Source organism: Archocentrus centrarchus, chromosome 5 (assembly GCF_007364275.1).
Source record: "Archocentrus centrarchus isolate MPI-CPG fArcCen1 chromosome 5, fArcCen1, whole genome shotgun sequence".
Lineage (NCBI taxonomy): Eukaryota > Metazoa > Chordata > Actinopteri > Cichliformes > Cichlidae > Archocentrus > Archocentrus centrarchus.
This window is the reverse complement of record NC_044350.1, coordinates 32,175,234-32,193,669: the sequence shown is the minus strand read 5'-3', so window position 1 is coordinate 32,193,669 and position 18,436 is coordinate 32,175,234. Positions and strand designations below refer to the sequence as shown.

The window sequence follows — 18,436 nt, the reverse complement described above, 5'->3', positions numbered from 1 at the left end:
TTTATGTGAGTCTGTGGAGCTGTCAGTCTGTTCAGGAGATCTTGGCATGAGCTTGAACACCTTGTAGTGCACCAGAGTTTCTTTATTGGTAACTGATCAGTCCAGTCTCCTGTAGCTCCAGTGATGTTCAGGCTCCTGTTAGAATAAAACTGAGAAATCTTTGTTAGTTAAATCTTTAATTTTCTGCTGGTCTATCTGCTGGTCTATCTCTCTCCTTTTGAGACACAAACTCTGTTTGTGTCTCATTAATTTACCTTAATTTAGCTTATTTATCTAATGGGGCATACTGATTTTTATATTATTGGCTTTTTGGATTTTTCCTTTAATGCTTGATCTAATACCAATTTGTTCAGACATTCAAAATTCAAAATGATCACTGCTCTTTTCTTTTTTTTGAAATCTTAGCTTTAAACAAATCTACCAAATGAAGAAATGTAAATGCACAAAAGTGTAAATCGGTAAATTGTATTTTATCCTACACGGGCAAATAAATAGGCTTTTTAGTTCTCTATGTTTTTGCTTTGTAACAGAGCGGCAGCTCAAGGTTTGGCACTTTGTTTTGGGTCTCCGATTCGGCTGTTTCACAAAGTACTTACATGTACTGTTTTTGCTAATGTTTCTTTTAAGGTTTTACTAGAACTGAGTTTCTCATGGAAACTTTTTCTTGAAATTTAACAACAATCTTCTGGAAAAAAATGACCTCTAATAATTTGCAAAAAATACTTCAATTTGGGATTTTCAAGGCATTAGTCTATTATACTGGCTTTATTTATTCATTATTTTATTTTAAATCAATGAACTCCTGACTCCTTTTTTTTTGTGTGTGTGATTTTTCAGGGTGGAGTGCCCTCTCCGGCTCAGGAACGAGTTCTTGCCCTAAGTGGAGGAGTTCAAGTATCTCGGGGTCTTGTTCACGAGTGATGGGAGAAGGGAGCGGGAGATCGACAGACGGATCGGGGCTGCTTCTGCAGTGATGGACACTGCGGACTGTCTGTTGTGGTGAAGAGGGAGCTTAGTGTAAAAGCGAAGCTCTCGATTTACCGGTCGATCTATGTTCCTACCCTCACCTATGGTCACGAGCTTTGGGTAGTGACCGAAAGAATAAGATGGCAAATACAAGCGGCAGAAATGAGTTTCCTTCGAAGGGTGGCTGGCCTCTCCCTTAGAGATAAGGTGATGAGTGCGGCCATCCAGAAGGGGCTCAGAGTAGAGCTGCTGCTCCTCCACATCGAAAGGAGCCAGTTGAGGTGGCTCGGGCATCTGATTAGGATGCCTCCTGGACGCCTCTTGGGTGAGGTGTTCCGGGCATGTCCCACCAGGAGGAGGCCCCGTGGTAGACCCAGGACACGCCGGAGAGATTATATCTGTCGGCTGGCCTGGGAACACCTTGGGGTCCCCCTGGATGAGCTGGAGGAGGTGGCTGGGGAGAGGGAAGCCTGGGCTTCTCTGCTTAGGCTCCTGCCCCCGCGACCCAGCCCTGGATAAGAGGAAGAGAAAGGATGGGTGGTTGGATGGATTTTTCAGTTTTTTGTTTTTTTTGTCTTTTGTCCGTCTATGGTTGGCTTATGTCTCATATGGATGCGAAGCGAAACCTTCCTTGTGAGAATTTTTGACCTGCATACCCTTATCAACAACCATATCGATCCAAATTAAAGAAAAGAAAATAAACTTACAGGGCTATAACTCTCATCCACACACACACAACCTCTGTCTCTCTGACTCTCACTTAGATTCACACGCACACACATAGCAACACTGTATGTGACACACACACACACACACACACACACACAGCAGTTGTTTTCCTACACATTCACTGACTCAGATACATGAAGTTTACATTTCCACAGAATCAGCTTCTTCCATTCCAGCCGCTCCTCCACCCTGTGCAGACCAGAATGCATTGCAATTATTAAGCTCTCTTTACACACACACACACACACACACACACACACACACACACACACACACACACACACACACACACACACACACACGAGTTAGCTGCAGAGAGCTCTGTCCATGTTAATAACTCTTTGTTACCTAAAGAACAGCAGGAACTTCATGTGGCATGAAGTTTGTGTCATTAAGATTCAGAAGTGGGTGAATAGGTGAGGGAGAACAAAATCCCGCTGACCTACCCATAAACAGATTGTCACACAAAAATTGTAGATCCCAGTCACAAACGTTTCACACTATGAACACAAGCAGGTGTTACTGAATCAGGACATGTGTTTTATGACCTCTATAAACTTTTAGTACTTTCAGGTCTTACTGAATACAATGTGATGTTCATTTAGTAAGTTATTCCTTTAGATTCCTATAGAGTCAGAAAGTGTCGTGCGCGCGGTGTGGACCCAAAGGCAGACCTCTGACGGCAAAACTGAATGTAGATGATGGTTTATTTACACAAAATAAATTTCAAAATACACAAAAACTAGTTGAACTTAACAAAACTGAGGTTGATCAAAAGACCACAAAACTGGAAGGGAGGGGGCACCTCCATGAGGGAGGAGGGAGAATAGACAAGAGAGCAGGAACTAACAGACACTGAAATACCAAGACGCCAGAAGACAACAGGATAGAAAACCCAGATTAAACTCAAAACCATAACAAACTGAAGACCTACGAAAGAAAATTAAACATAACCAAAAAGAACACAAGACACCGGGCCATCGGCCCAGGATCATGACAGAAAGGAGGATAAACAAGACCAAGTTTGGGCCATTAATTTTTTTAATTGTGGCACCTAGGTAATTTTTAATTACCTAGGTGCCACATGAGAAACTGAGCCTGTCCTTGAGAAACTGGGACTGTTGTGGGGGGCTGCACCAATAAGCTGAACGCAGTTCCACTCTATTTGTTTTGCAAACTACCTCTGGTGAGATTAGATGTTACAATTAGGCAATGAAAATGAGAAATAGGCATAGTAAAAGCACCCAACATTTTATCTAACTTTGATTAATGTTCCCCAAAAAAGTGTGAACAAAATGTGCACATTTTTGCAAAAGTTCAAAGACTTTAAACTTCAAACAAAGTGCTATTGCTGTTTTCTCTGTAGCTTTATTATTTCATCTGCAATTTTTTGGTTCTTTCTTCTTGTTCACTGAGATCAGTTTGTTTTGGGCTTGGCCAAATGCATTAAAGTCCAGGGTGAGGTCTGAGGTGGAAATGCAAAGGATTGGTGATTGTCACAGAAAGGATCTGTGTCTGGATTTGTTAAACTTTGTTCATGTTTGAAGGTAGATCCAAAGAGAAATAACACCTTAACTGTTGGCATGTGAGTAAGAATGTTGCTCTCCAATTGGGTTGACTATTGTAATTCTTTACAAATTCCTTACACTGGCTTCTAGCTCATTTCAGAAATTTTATTACTTCTTTTAAAAAGTCTCAGTAGTTTGGTGTCACCTTACTTAACAGAACTTTTGCACTCCTATACTCCCACCAGAGCAGTGAGGTCTATCAGCCAACTGCTCTTGTATATTCCAGGCTGAGAAGCAGCGGCGGAAGAGCCTTTTCAGTGGCGGCTACTAATTTTTGGAAGAACCTAACTTTACACGTAAGAGCTGCCCAGTCTCGCAATCATTTTAAAACACTGTTGAAAACGTAAGTATTTTTGCTTGCTTTCAGTTCTAGTTGAGCAGGGTACCCTGGTTTTTATTATGCAAGCACAGTCTTATTTACTTTGTTGTATTTGGTGACTTTTTGTGTATATTTATTGTTGATTTAGTGACTTAAACTACAGGTCAAAAGTTTTAGAATACTCCAAATCTCCCAGTTTTTATTTTATTTTATTGAATGTCAGGGAGGTCAAGTACAATGAATATCTTAATATGGTACAAAGGTAAGTGGTGAACTGGCAGAGGTTTTTTTTTTTAAAAAAAGAGGTAAGGTTACCCAAAAGTAATGTGCATTTCAGAATTATACAAAAAGTTAATCCTAAGATGTCAGAATATAAAAAAATAGGCTTGTCTGAGCCATGAAGCACTGCCAATGAACTACTGAAGACTGAAAGAAGGTGTTATGGACTAATGAACCAAAATTTGAAATCTTTGGCTCATCGTGCAGGATTTTTGTTCGCTGACAAGTAGGCAAAAGGATGGTTCTTCAGTGTGTAACATCAACTGTAAAACATGGAGGACGAAGTGTGATGGTATAGGGCTGTTTTTACTGAACCCAGGGTCAGTGACTTATATAGAGTGAGGAGCATCCTGAACCAAAATGGCTACCACAGCATTCAGCAATGCCATGCAGCACCATCTGATATGCAGCTAGATGGTCAGGGGTTCGTCCTACAGCAAGATAATGACCCAAAACACAAGTCCAATCTATGCCAGAACTATCTTAGGAAAAAAACAAGATAGTAAGCTTGAAATCACGGAGCGCCCAGCACAGTCTCCAGATGTAAGCCTCATGAGGCTGATTTGGGACAGAAGGGTGAAAGCAAAGCAACCTACAAGTGCCACACATGAATGGGAACTTCTGCAACAGAGTTGGGAAGAACTTTCTGATAAACATTTAGTTTCCATTGTAGAAAGAATGCCACAAGTGTGTTCAGCTGTTATATCTGCCAAAGCTGGCTACTTTCAAAAGTTTAGAATACCTTTTTGGTTTATAAATGGATTCCATGATTTCTTTAACTTCACACATTTATTCGATCTATGCTTTCATTTCAGAGTACAGTGAGACATTGAAGTGCTTGAATTTCAATAAAGATACTTTTCAAGAAACAGGAAGAATTGGGATGTTCTAAAACTTTTGACTTTTGTCAACATGAAAGTTAGTCTGTCTGAAATTCAGAGTATGAATCTCAACATATTTCCCAGTGAAAATCACCTAAATTGGTGATCACAGACTCTATAATAGGTCAGCAAACTGTGTCTGAGTCCGCCTGCACAGCAGAAGGATTCACATGGATCAGAATCACCGGTTCAGAGTGGATAAGGTCCAGATCCCATTCAGGCTCTCATTTCCCAGCTCATCCAGTCCAGATCTGTTCATAATGGTGTGTTAATAAGTGTCAATAAGCACTTGAAATGATATTAATGTGGTGTAACAGAGTGCTGATATCGCTGCTCTGAGATGTAATTGCAGAGATTATTGGAGGTTTTGCTGTCTTTGTGGTGCTAGCTTAAAGTTCCTGTGCAAATGTTAGCGGATATCGGAGTAAAGCGGTCACTATTTAAACAATGTTATGACAGAAATATGAGCTTCATTAAGTTACTAGTTAAGTAAAATGATTCTTTCCAGCCACAGATGCCCAATGAACATCCTGATTAGCTTCAATGCATCCATATTCGATATTTGCAAGTTCAGTGCTTCGTTTAAGCTGCATCATACTGAGACATGGTTATGGTCACTGTAAAATAAATTTATACTGGTCTAAACAAAGTCTGGCTGCCTTTAATTCTCCATGACAAATCTGAGGATGCAGCTTTACACTTGCAGTAATATTCCCATCATGGAGAGGCTGCCAGAATCTGGGAATCCTGTCCTCAGCTTTAAACAAACCCAGAGTCCATCTCTGTCTGAAGCTTTAGAATCAGGTTTTGGCTCAGGCTGCTTTGACTGTGCCCCTGTCTCAAATATGTATTCTCAAGTTTCTCTCTGAGTTTCAGGTTCATGGTGGCTCAGAGAGCTTTGGGGTCACTAATCTAGAAGCATTAGGCTACTTACTTTCAACACTGTAATTCTGTTAATGATTCATGAATATGATTTACACTGTTGCTATTTATCAGTAGCGAGAGCAGATTTCAGAGGGGCAAAGAGAAGCACTGAAATTTTTATTTATTTATTTTATTTTTTGAGGAAGAGGAATGGCCGGGCTCTTTCTGTGTGGATTTTACATGTTCTCCCCGCTTCTGCATGGGTTCTCTCCAGGTGCCACAGTCCAGAGACATGCAGTTACTGGAGTTAAGTTAATTGGTGATTCTAAATTGCCCATAGGTGTGAATGAGAGTGTGAATGGTTGTCTGCTGTTCTGTGTTGGCCCTGCGACAGGATGGCGACCTGTACAGGTGTAGCCTATCCTCTCAGGGATGAGTTGCTGCCCCAGGTGGAGTTCAAGTACCTCAGGATATTGTTCACCAATGACAGGAGAAGGGGACCAGAGATTGGCAGACAGATTGGAGCAGTGTCTGCAGTGATGCAGACACTGCGGTGCTCATTCGTGGTAAAGAGGGAGCTGAGGGTGAAAGCGAAGCTGTCGATTTACCGGTCAATCTACATCCCTACTCTCACCGTGAGCTTTGGGTAGTGACAGAAAGAATGATATCGCAAATACAAGCGGCAGAAACGAGCTTCCTCCAAAGGGTGGCTGGCCTCTCCCTTACAGATAGGGTGAAGAGCATAGCCATTCAGGAGGGGCTCAAAGTGGATGGATGACAAAAGGTTATTGAGCCAGATGGTGACTGATGGCAGCACTTTCACTTTTATTTCATTGAGTTAAAGATAATATCTATGTGCAGGAGAGCACAACATTTAGCACCTGATATTATATATTAGATATTATCCATCCATCCATCCATTCCCTTCCGCTTGTCCTGTTCAGGGTCACGGGGGGGCTGGAGCCTATCCCAGCTGACATAGGGCAAGAGGCAGGGTACACCCTGTACAGGTCGGCAGCCTGTTTGTAGGATAAGCGATGGATGGATAGTTTTTGTTTTTTGAAGCACTTATTCAACCCCTGGTTCTTCATTTATGTTTCAGCTTCCATTTTTAAATCAGTAGAAAGTATTTTGGTTTTTCTTAGAGGTTGTGATAAATAAGTCAGCATTTTCTACTTATTTTTTTACATTTAACTTTAGTTCTTCTGGTGTGCCATTTTAGTTATTTCAGAAAATTTAAGGTTTCAGTTCAAATGTCAGCATTTGTAGCCCCTAACTAGTCCAGCACCATTCGTCATAGAAACACCATTCAACCTCTGAAACAACCTGCTCGTTTGTGTTTTTAAAAGTGGTCTTGAAGCTTCTCCGGGGTACAGGACATATGTATTTTTACCATACACTTTATAAAACACTAAAAGATATACATAGTTTCCCTGTGGGTACTCCTGCATCGGCTTCACTGAAAAGTTAATCCAACGTGGAAGTGCCAGCAGGGGGCGAGCCTGTGGTTGCAAAAAGAGTTCTGATTATACTGACGTCTGTGGAAAAATGGCCCCTGCAACCTCAGTAAACACTTCCCTGATGAATTTATGGTCACAACATTCATAAACTCTGAGCCCAAAAATTAAAAACACTCAGAGCACCTCATCTAAAGGATCTGAATTTTCCTTTGTTCCTTCCTTTGTTCATTGTGCATGAACATTAGTGGCCCCATTAGGAACAGTGACGGTCAATCCACCACTGGACAACAATCAGACCAAAATCAAGCAATTACCAAATACATTTTTAATACCAAAACAGAGCTACAATCCATTGTGAACACACAACAGTGACATCATCAAACACTGGTTTATTTTAACATGACATCTATGAAGCATCAAGCTACATTAAGTTTCTGATGTGAGCACAAACCTCCAAAACAGAGCAAAAAGGCTTGAAACACAAAAATCTGAAGTTAGCGCAGATAAACAGCATCTCTTCAACAACATGTACATTTATATACAATCAAAGCCACCTGAAGGCTGATGCATCAAACCCCAGGACAGAAAATGTTTGGAAGGAAAGGGTGCCACTTAATTTGCTCACCATTTCTGCAGTCAATTTATTTTTGACAGCTTTATCTAAAACAATTTACAGTCACCACAGATTTCAATCCTCAGGAAACACAGCGGGGTTCATCTGCGGCTGCTGCTTTCAGATGCAAATCTTCTGTATCAGGTCATCCTTTACAGCTCCAACAATACTCAAATTTGTGGAGCAGATGGTGGAAAAGTCCTTCAACAGCAGCTGCTCTTCAGTGGCTTCCAATTAGTTCAGACCCAGAGGTCAGAGTTCAGAATTCAGCATGATGAAAACCCAAGTAAGAGCTCAACACGTAGAGAACGAAGGGGTGGGGGGGGGGGGGGGGGGGGGGGGGTTAGGGAGCATCTTAAAACTGCTGCAGGATCAGCTTCTTCTTGCCATCATGGCTGAACTTGTTGGAGCGGAACAGGTCGCTGTCGTAGAAGGCCGACAGGTTGTGGATGTTTATCTGTCTCGCCTGGAGAGGGAAGAGGATACAGAGGCAGGTTCAGGAGGGTTTTTGTTCTCCTAAAGTTTGGGATCAATTTAAGACCAACACACACTTTGGACAGTCTGAACAGCTTGACCAGAAATTATTATTTGATTTCATGACTGACTAAATACACTACACACACACACACACAAAGCGCAACTGGGCAGTAGACTGGCTCATTGCCCAACGCAACACACAGATGGTGGCCAGCAGTGTGCACTGTTTATTTTTGGTAAGCTTTGCCCTGACAAGGAGAAAAAGTAGTGGGAAAAGGTCAGGAGTCAGGCTGACATGTAGGATAGAGAGGCATGTGCAGAGCTACAGATTAAACAGGAGGTCAGTCACCTCTGCAATACAAGGTCAGAAGGATTTACCTACACACTACTCTGCAAAATGAGAGATTTAGTCAAATAATTAATTAGCCAGTGAACCAATAAATGATTGGACCAACACAAGATCAGTTTGGTTCTTATTCCCATTTGTCCGGAACCTTCAATGGCAGCTCTAACCAGGAAGGAGATGCCAGCTGGATCTTAACATCAATGTTGTGATGAGGTAACATTGTTGCTTTTTAGCATCTTACGGCAACTTTTAAATTTAAGCAAAAGCTCAAAAGGTTCAACCCTGGGAAAGCAAACTGAAGAGCTGATGCTGGAGCCGCAGTCAAAATTAGTTTGATCGGGAGCAACGAGGCCTGTGGTTACCAAACAGAAATAGTGCGGGAGCCCAAACCAGTTCTCTGCTGGTGACAAAGTACAATGTAGTAGCTGTTTATATGTTTATTGTAAATATAAAATATTTAAAGACTACAGAGAGAATTAAAATAATCTTTATAAGAGACAAGAGGACCTTTCTGGGTCAGTCTGTCCATGTCTGGAGACATGCGAGTGGCAGAAATAATCTGCAACTTAATGTTCTTTAAAAAAAACAAAAGAAAATAAAAAAGGCATTTAAGTGAACTGGTAAAAATGCTTTCTAAGATCTGAAGATATCCTGAGTAAAAAGTTTAATTACCACTCGCAGGACAAACGTGAAGTTTACCTGTACAACACAGATGGGACATTTATCACATTAACTTACTGACACTGCAGTTCTCAGTACCTTATCATGGAGATCTTTCTCTGGAATCTCGATGGTGTCATTCTGAACTCCGTATCTGTTCCTCTGGTAGGCCACCTGCTCGGCCACCAGCTGTTTGAGGATGAAGAGCAGCAGCTCATTGTTGTCTCTGCGGAAGGCCAGGTAGCGGGCGAACGTCTGAGCACACAAAAATACGAGATATTAAGGGAGACTCAACAAGAGTCAGGCTCCATAGATGCTTTCATATTGTCCTCCTTTTCAGTACTTCTTTTACAGTAGAAGCTCTTAGCACGTGTGCTAAAATAAGCACATTGCCAGGAACACAGTCCAAGTCACACCGAGTCTAAAAACGTGTGCGTCATTAGCCTCTTCTGGGGCCAACAGAAAACAGCCACAAACCTTCCTCATGCTCCTCATCACGCTGAACTTCTGTGTGTCGATGAAGCTCTCCAGCATGACCCTGATGGCCATGTTCACGTCGTCCTCCAGTACATAGTCCCTCAGGTGCATCTTGGCGTGGGCCTCCGCCATGCGGATCATTGACTCGATGTGACGAACCGTGATGGGGATGCTGCCTGTGGCCTGCGAGTGAGACAGAACCAGAGTGGGTCATTTCCAGAATTACAGTACAGGACTTATTCCCACAAGTATTTATTAACTGATCCAGTACTCTCTGTGGATTTTTGAACAGGTTTATGAATGAAGGCTGAATGGTGGGAGAGTTTAGAGGGCTCACCATCGACTCTTTACGCAGGTCACTGTAGATACGAGCCACCTTGTCCTGGTCCATCTGGTTCAGTTTGGGGTGGATCTACAGATACAAAATGCACTTTACCCACAATTTTCTGTTTTTAATAGAATCAAGAGACCACAAGCTTTGTTTCACAGCTGTACATCTATACTTTAATTCAACTTAGTCAATGTGTGTTATAAGAAGAAATCTTGTCTGGACATAAATAACATTGAAAAAGTAATTATGTAAAACACTACTTCTATCATACTGCAAGGTTTGTGACTGATTACATAATTACATTACTCCAGCACACATAAACCTGAGTGAGGGTCTGCACGGCACGTGTTCGTACCCGCTCTTTAGCGTAGATGATGTACTTCCTCAGGAGCTCCTGTGGAATCAGTGGCACGTCAGACGAGTTGGGCAGAACCACCTCCTCTAAAGCCACGCCCCCTTCCTTGCTGCTAGGGTGGTGCTTGATGTGGGAACCAACCACGAAGCGAGCCAGCATCTCATCCTGGTTGTAAAGGAAGCCGATCAGGAAATGGACAAGAGCGCTGAGTGAAATTAATTCATGCTGGTTCTGCCGGCGACTGAACCCAGAAAAAATGATCCTCGGATATTTTTCAAGAATGTGTGTTGGAAAAAGTGTGTGAGGATGCGGTTTGACCAGTTTCCCCACCACTGGTGATGTAAGATTTCTGCCAACAGACTGGCGATTATGAAATTTTATGCCAGAAAAACAGAATAACTAGGAGCTGACTACACAAATAAATAATTGTGGCCCAACGTGTAAATCAATTTTAGCATTCTTCTGAGACGTTAGAGCAGCTAAGACAGATGATTATCCCAGTTTAGCAGCTCTTTGATCTACAACACACTGCGCACAACAGCAGCTCGACGTCAACGCACGTACCTGGACGGGGTCGACGGTGTCTCGAACAACACACAAGACGTCAAAACGTGACACAATGGGCTCCGTCAGGTCCACGTTCTCAGCAAAAGTCAGGGAGGGATCGTATCTGCCACCTGCCACGTAAAAGTAAATATGATGGACTTGTTAGTAAAGTTTTTTTCTGGACCGATTACAAAAAGATCTGCTCTCAGAGCTCACTGACTTATACGCTGCGTGCACATCTCTCTTTGCTTTATGCATCTTTCTGAAAAGTAGCTCAAACTGTGACAAACCTCCAAAACAGGCCACGAGCTGGCAGTACAGCTGCCAGTTACACTATTGTACATTTTATGCTCAATGATCAGATCTAATAAGTATGACTGTTACACACCAATGGGGTTAGCTGCAGCAATGACCGTACACCTGGCCTGCAGCGAGGTGACGATGCCGGCTTTGGAGATGGAGATGCTCTGCTGCTCCATGGCCTCGTGGATACTCGTCCTGTCTGCATCGTTCATCTGGAGAACAGGTTCATACACATTTGGTATTTTTTGATAAGATGGAAACTTTGCAGACAACCAAAAGGTACCCGACACTCTGGATACCTGAATTCAGCTTACCTTATCAAACTCATCGATCAGACAGACTCCGCGGTCAGCCAGCACCAGCGCTCCAGCCTCCAGCGTCCACTCACGGCTCACCGGGTGTCTCTGAACGTAAGCGGTCAAACCGACGGCGGAGGCGCCCTGACCTGTGGTGAACACCGCACGGCTCGCCACCTTTTCCACATACCTGAAGATGGAAACACATCAGCAGATCTATTGAAATACAATCAATTTTTTGATAGATTCCCTTTTAAAACATTCTGCCTTTACTGGATAGTTGCAGTTAAAGCAAAATTTGCATACATAGTGTGCTCTCTAGTCATAGAGCGCGCACTATGAGAGCCATGAAACATGAAGCATCCATTCATTTATTGTGTCTACCAAAACCCTGGAATACGTGTTTTCATGCATTAGGTGTTGATACATACTTGAGGAACTGGGACTTGGCCGTTCCTGGGTCTCCACACAGCAGCACGTTGATGTCCCCACGCACCTTATGCTTCCCACCTGGAAAAGAAGGAGGGATTAAAGCAAAGAGTGAGAGGGTGGACAAACTGAAGCACTGTTAGTCTTTCAGGTTCAGAGATGAGGGGGGTTTTACCCGGATTTTTGGGCTCTCCTCCGAACAGCGACAGGGCCAGAGCCCTCTTAATGTCCTCGTGACCGTAGATCGACGGTGCGATGCTGGCAAAGATCTGCAGACGGCAGAGAAAAGGAATTAGGAAACATCTGCGCTACAGTGGTTAAACCAGTGAGGATCTGATATATCAGGTAACGGCTCACATAGCTCACTCTACCAGAACCTTTGGCAAATTAGCAGTCAGCTGATCATACTTTAATTTTAATCATCCAGTTAGAACCTTTGCAGTCGCCACAGCAGATCATCTGCTTCCAGCTCATTCTGTCCCCCCTCCCTCTGCATGTCCTTCACTACATCCTAACACGCACTGTCCTCTTCCTTTGTCAACAGCAGCACAGTTTCCACCAGCACCTTCTGACATTTGCGTTTTACGTTTGCTCACCCTCTCTCCGATGCGTTCGTCCTTCGACAGGGCGACGATGGCTTTGACGTCTTCGTCGGTCAGCTCGGCCACCGCAACGCCCTCGTCTCTACGGGTGATGTGGTTAGCCAGAATCACTGTGGCAAACACCGGGAAGCCGTTCGCCATGTTCAGAGAGCCGTCGTAGTTGTTGTGGTAGATCCCCGTCAGCTCCTGATAGAAAAACACGTCAAAAACAGCTGATTAAGCTACTCTTTACACCACCATAAAAAAAATGCATATTTATAACATTTTATTCCAGAACATTCAACTGAATTAGTCCTACAACACAGCACAAACCTTTATGCTCCAGCAACGTGGCTACACTGTTATTTCCACCCTCTGAATCTTTATCTTGTCTCTTTTTGTCCATCTTGCCTGAAGTTTCTTACAGTAACATATTTCCACAAATTTAAAACTGAGAAAATCCTTCTTTGAATAATTTCATTCACCTTTGAGACAAAGAGGAATAATTTGTATCTTCAAACTGACTCACAATCTCATCTCCAGGTTTGCAGCTGTCCACGAGGTCGGCCAGGAGGATGGCATCTTTGGAGCGAGGGAGGCGACCAGCAGCCACCTTACCGGGACTTTCCTGGATGGTGATCCTCTGGTAGTTCTGGTACACCGTCTGCGGGAAGGATACGATGACTGGTTAAAGTAACTCAGCGAGCTTGAATGCTTTAAAGTAGCCAGGTCACTCATTTACAAGCTGCCCATACTGCCCGGTGGAATCAGAGACCGCTTCACTTTTTGCTTTTTGACATGATGTAATTTAATTTTACATTAAATAAGTTTCCTCAAATTTCCACTTCAAATTTTATTAAAGATTCTCTCCACATTGTGATCAGGAAGCTCAACGATCTGACTTTAACTGCAGCAGCAACGTGCTTAAGGTGACGTGAAGGTTTCCCTACACAAGCGTGTGGATTTAACTCAGTGGTTCTCAAATCCAGGCCTCATGACCCAGTGTCCTGCAGGTTTTAGATGTGTCTCTGCTTCAACACACCTGAGTCAAATATAGAAGTCATTAGCAGGACTCTGGAGAACTTGATTGCATACTGAGGAGGTAATTCAGCCATTTGATTCAGGTGTTTTGGATCAGGGACACATCTAAAACCTGCAGGACACCGGGCCATGAGGCCTGGATTTGAGAACCACTGATTTAACTGAAGGTGAAATAATCAGAGAGGAAAACACGCTTATTCAGACTTTAAGTTGTCTTAAATTCTTAGACTCGGCACAGAAATTCACCCTACAGACAAACTACCAACTTTTTTTTTTTTTTTTTTTAACTGCACGGTTTTCATATTTGCACTTCTGGTAGATGCTGAACTGCATTTCGTTGCCCTGTACTTATACTGAGCAATCACAAAGCTCATCAGCCCCCCCCCCCCCCACCACCCCCCCACCCCTTACCTCTTCCATGTTGATCTCGAAGGGTCCCTGGGACTGACACTCCGGACAGGAGCCTGGCTTCACCTCCTGGTTCTGGGACTGGAAGAAGGGCCCGAGCACGAAGTTACACTTGTTACAGTTGTACTTGACCATGCCGAGCTGAGGGAGGACGCCGGTGCAGCTGCTCACCACGCCGCTGGTCCGGATCAGCTGATTCAGGTGCAGCTGCCTAATGAGAGCACAACAGAAGAGCAGTTGGTAAAGAGCAGAAAGCGTCAGTGAAGCAGCGTCTTCATATTTAGGCAACACTTATTGTTCTTCATGGTCCTTTTTGTGTTTTTAATACACTGCTATATCTAAGCTGGATCCTGCAGGAGGTGTCTGCAGCCCAGATAAACATGGATGTCTCACATCAGTTTCATTAACACTTAATGATCCCTGTCAGGACTAACAGACCTTTGTGGGTTAAAACCGAAGTGCTACCTGAGTGATCGGATCTCCTCGACAAGCGGCAGGTTGCAGATGCGGACGTGGATTTCGTGGGCGATGCGGTCATATTTCGGGTACATGGCGAGCACAACTTCTTTAGCCGCTTCATCAAAAATCTGACAAAAGGACAGTCAAACATACTCCATCAGTCAAAAATAAATAAATATATATATACATGTATTAACGTTAATCTGTCAAGATGACAAGACGGCTCACCTTCAGCATCTCAGCTGGAGCCTCTGGCAGGAAGTAAGCCAAAACGTGCTCCCTGGCTGCGAGGTCCTCATAGTTTACCACCAGACTCTCCTTATTCTCTGGAATTACAGGTTAGGTTCAGATTCATATTCGGGTTTAAAACCAGAAATCAGTCACGTGTTCACAACAAACTGGTGCAGCTGCACATTTAAGTTTTAGAAACGATGCACCACCTTTGCACATGTCGCTGATCTTCTCCTTGAAGACGTTGTGGCCGTTTTCATCCACGTGTGTCCGCAGGAAGTTCTTGAAGCGGTTGTAGATTTCCAGTCGCGGCGCCGCCATGGATACCCACTCCCTTACCGTATGGCCCTGCACGCCGGGAAAACGTTACAAAGATGGCCCAAAAAAGCCAAACCTGAAACGCTTCTGTAAGCGTCTTCAATTTCACCACCAACCTTCATGTCCTCCAGGTTCTCAATGCTTTCAATCATCTCCTCTTCCTCTCCATCACCTTCTGCTGCCCGCTCAGCCAATCGCCTTCGCCGAGCCGCCGGGCGCTCGTCATCCTCGTCTTCGCTGTCTGGATGCCAACAAATGATTAAAGTTATTCACAGCCCACTTAAAAATAAATAAATAAATAAAACCTCCTTCTTCCCCACATTCAAGCCTCACCATAGAGCAATCCTGGCCTCACACGCCCCCTGACCCCTTGCTGCCTGTCCCTCCTCCTCATGGCCTCCTCAGCGGCTGCTCGGGCTCCCGGCGACAGCTCTGACAGCTCCTCGTCATCGAGGTCTAAACCCTCTGCCTCGTACTGATCCAGCTCCGGGATGGCACGGTAATCCCTGAACAGAGAGGATCGTTATGAAGCCCTAAAACACAAAGTGCAGAGCTTTGTGACCATTTTAAAACCCATGCTCACCTCTCCATCCCATCCCCAATCAGCTCCTCCCCATCTTCTTCCTCCTCTCCAGGCAGGGGTCCCTCTCCCAGCAGCCCCTCCGACTCATCCTCGAAGGGTGGCAAGTCTCGCCCGGGACTGGAGGTCAGGTCTCCCCTCCTGGAGGCTCGGCTGGGGCTGGTGGCCATGTGGAACGACTCTGAGGAATCCTGTTGGCAACATGTATTCAAAACAAACAAAATAAATAAATAAGTCACCTGATATCTGCAACTTCCACTGCTCACATACATCATGCAATTTTAGCGTAAATTTTCAAAATAAGCTTTGTTATCTCTACATTACGTCTCTTTTTTTTGGTAGCCAAACCTCCCTCCTCTTTGTTTGAATTAATAACTTTCAGACTTTCAGTAAATGTGATCATTTTGCACCTGAAGTTTGTGAGTTGACAGATGACCTTTGTACATCCCGACCATGTGCCCTATATACATAACAAAACTTATATTTTTTGGCATTTTGCCTTCAGTGGATAATGGCAGCAAGAGAGAACAGACAGTAGTCAGGGATGGTAATAAGGGGCAGAACAGCAATTGGGGCCTTTAGCATTGCTGTCACAGGATTACTGTCTTTAAGTAGTTTTGAAACAAAGAAGCTTTGTTTAACACATTTTTTAGGATTTGCAGAGAGCAGGAAGAAAAATGTAGTTTCATAGTGTTTACATGGACTTACAGGACTATTATTACTAATGCACAGTATGTTTGAATGTTCTTTTCATGCTTTTAGTAGATTGAAACCCATTACTTAAAACCCATCACGGCTTGCTCATATTTCAATAGCTAAAACCTTAATATTCAAACTTACTCCAGCTGGAAGAATACATGCAAGTCAGGATAAAAACTCAATATTTCATTCTAATCTGCAGTGGCTTGAAGTATAAGGTAGTACATGTTCTTAACTACTTCCCACCGTGTGGTATCACATCACAAAGATGTGGGACAGCAGATAAACATGACCGGGTGTTGTCACAATTAAAAGGATAAAATATGCATAAAAAAAATGAATGAAAATCGAGACCGGATAAAAAAAATTGGAGCAAGTCACCAATTCCGTGATACATGTGGAACTAGTAACAGATTTCCCCACCCGATCTGACAGGTGGTGTCGATTTAGTGACTTAATAAAGTTTAATTAACCCTTGGCTGTTCTCTGAAATCGTTTAGAGCTGCAAAAACAAGCTAACTGACCACATGGCAGGTCTGCTTCTTATGATGAAAGGACAAAAAACAACAGTGTTTCGGTTCCGTAAAGTCAAGGTGAAAAACTACTTTTAACAAAAAAAAAAAAAAATGCAGTTTTAAACTTTAAAATTATGTCTTTATTCCGCCCTATGATAAAGATGAAGCTCTACATTAACTCTAGCTCACCCTCTCTGCCGTTGATGTGACTTCGCCCAACGAACAAAGGTAATTTTCCTAGAAAACCCAAACTTCATAAATAAAACCTGCTTCGTATAACTATTCCTCCCTCTGCCTACAGGCTGAACCCATCACCAGAGCGACGCGTCTGTTTTTAATGATTTTACTCACCGCCATCACTGCGCTTCGGTCTCTGCTGCTTCAAAACTCACTTGCTCTTCTTCCTGCCGGGAGTCACTTTTCGCGCGAAAGGACCACGTGACGTCTAAAGCCCGCGAAAAATCATGAATATTCAAAACAGGCAGCTGACGTTTTGCCTTCTCATTGGTGTATTTGCCTCAAAGAGGCGGGGTCTTAAAGCACAGGGCGTTCAATTGATACACAAAGTCAGCGTGGACCACTCGGCCGACGTAAATGAGAACAACTGGGTGCATGCCGCAGAATAAAACAAACGCACCTTTTGTCTGAGCGCGGTGCAAGGGGCGGAGTTCATGACGTCGTATTTTTTTTCCCGGTAAAATCTGGGCCGCGTTCAAATCCGTTTCATTGCTTCCTCATATCCTCACTACGCTGACAGGAAACGGGTTTCACGAGCTTGTGACCCCCGCTGAGTGTGTTTGCCACTCCACGAGCTGGAGCCTATCCCAGCTGACAGGATACAGGGCCGACACACAACCACTCAATTTTAGAATCTCCAAATAACCTAACCCCAGTGACTGTAGGAGGAAACCAGCCAAGGTGGAATCGAGCCGAGGACCTTATTGCTGTGAGGCAGCAGTGCTATGAATGAATGAAGTGTAATACAGGATTGATTACTAATACAGTATCTCATTGTATGCTCATGCCTACAATAACAATAAACTTCATCTTATGTTATCTTTTCCTGCTAAAAGTATTCACTCACGCAAATCATTAAATTCAGGTGTTAGAGAAAGAGCTTTATTTGTCACATATATATACATGCAGTGAGATTCATTCTCTGCATTTAACCCATCACACACATGGAGTATGTAGTACACACAGCACAGCATGGAGCAGGGGGCAGCCAAAGGGCGCCCGGGGAGCAACCTGGGGGGGTGGGCTTGCTCAGGGACCCACAGTGATGCCAGCCCGAGGATTTGAACCAGGGTCCTCTCAGTGATGAACCCTCTTCTTCTCCCCTAGGCCACCACTCCAGTTCCCATCACTTCCATGGCCACAGGTGTATAAAGCATGCACCTAGGTATGCAGGCTGCTTCTACAAACATTTGTGAAAGAATGGGTCGCTCTCAGGAGCTCAGGGAATTCCAGCGTGGTACCGTGATCGGATTCCACCTGTGCGACATGCCCAGTTGTAAAATTTCTTTGCTACTAAATATTCCACAGTCAAGTGTTCATGGGATTATAACAAAGTGGAAGTGATTGGGAACAATATAAACTCAGCCATGTCAAATTGTAAAAGTGGAATCAGCTGATGCTGAGGGTCATAGTGCACAGAGGTCACCAACTTTCTGCAGAGTCGATCACTACAGACCTCCAACCTTCA

The 18,436-nt window shown here is 43.6% G+C and overlaps 1 protein-coding gene across 1 annotated transcript; it reads right to left on the bottom strand.

Moving 5' to 3' along the window:
• Window positions 1-8,003: 8,003 nt before the first annotated feature.
• mcm2 (minichromosome maintenance complex component 2) lies at window positions 8,004-17,168 on the bottom strand. The gene is made up of 20 exons (XM_030729527.1): window positions 17,083-17,168; window positions 15,521-15,708; window positions 15,271-15,443; window positions 15,054-15,178; window positions 14,829-14,967; window positions 14,617-14,714; window positions 14,395-14,516; window positions 13,933-14,140; window positions 13,010-13,144; window positions 12,496-12,687; window positions 12,075-12,168; window positions 11,902-11,980; window positions 11,489-11,660; window positions 11,260-11,386; window positions 10,890-11,002; window positions 10,326-10,490; window positions 9,977-10,051; window positions 9,640-9,822; window positions 9,262-9,417; window positions 8,004-8,145 (listed from the first exon to the last, which is right to left on the bottom strand). Exons 1-20 carry the CDS (start codon window positions 17,086-17,088, stop codon window positions 8,035-8,037), a joined length of 2,661 nt encoding a protein of 886 aa, XP_030585387.1. The 5' UTR covers window positions 17,089-17,168; the 3' UTR covers window positions 8,004-8,034.
• Between the last annotated feature and the right edge of the window lie 1,268 nt (window positions 17,169-18,436).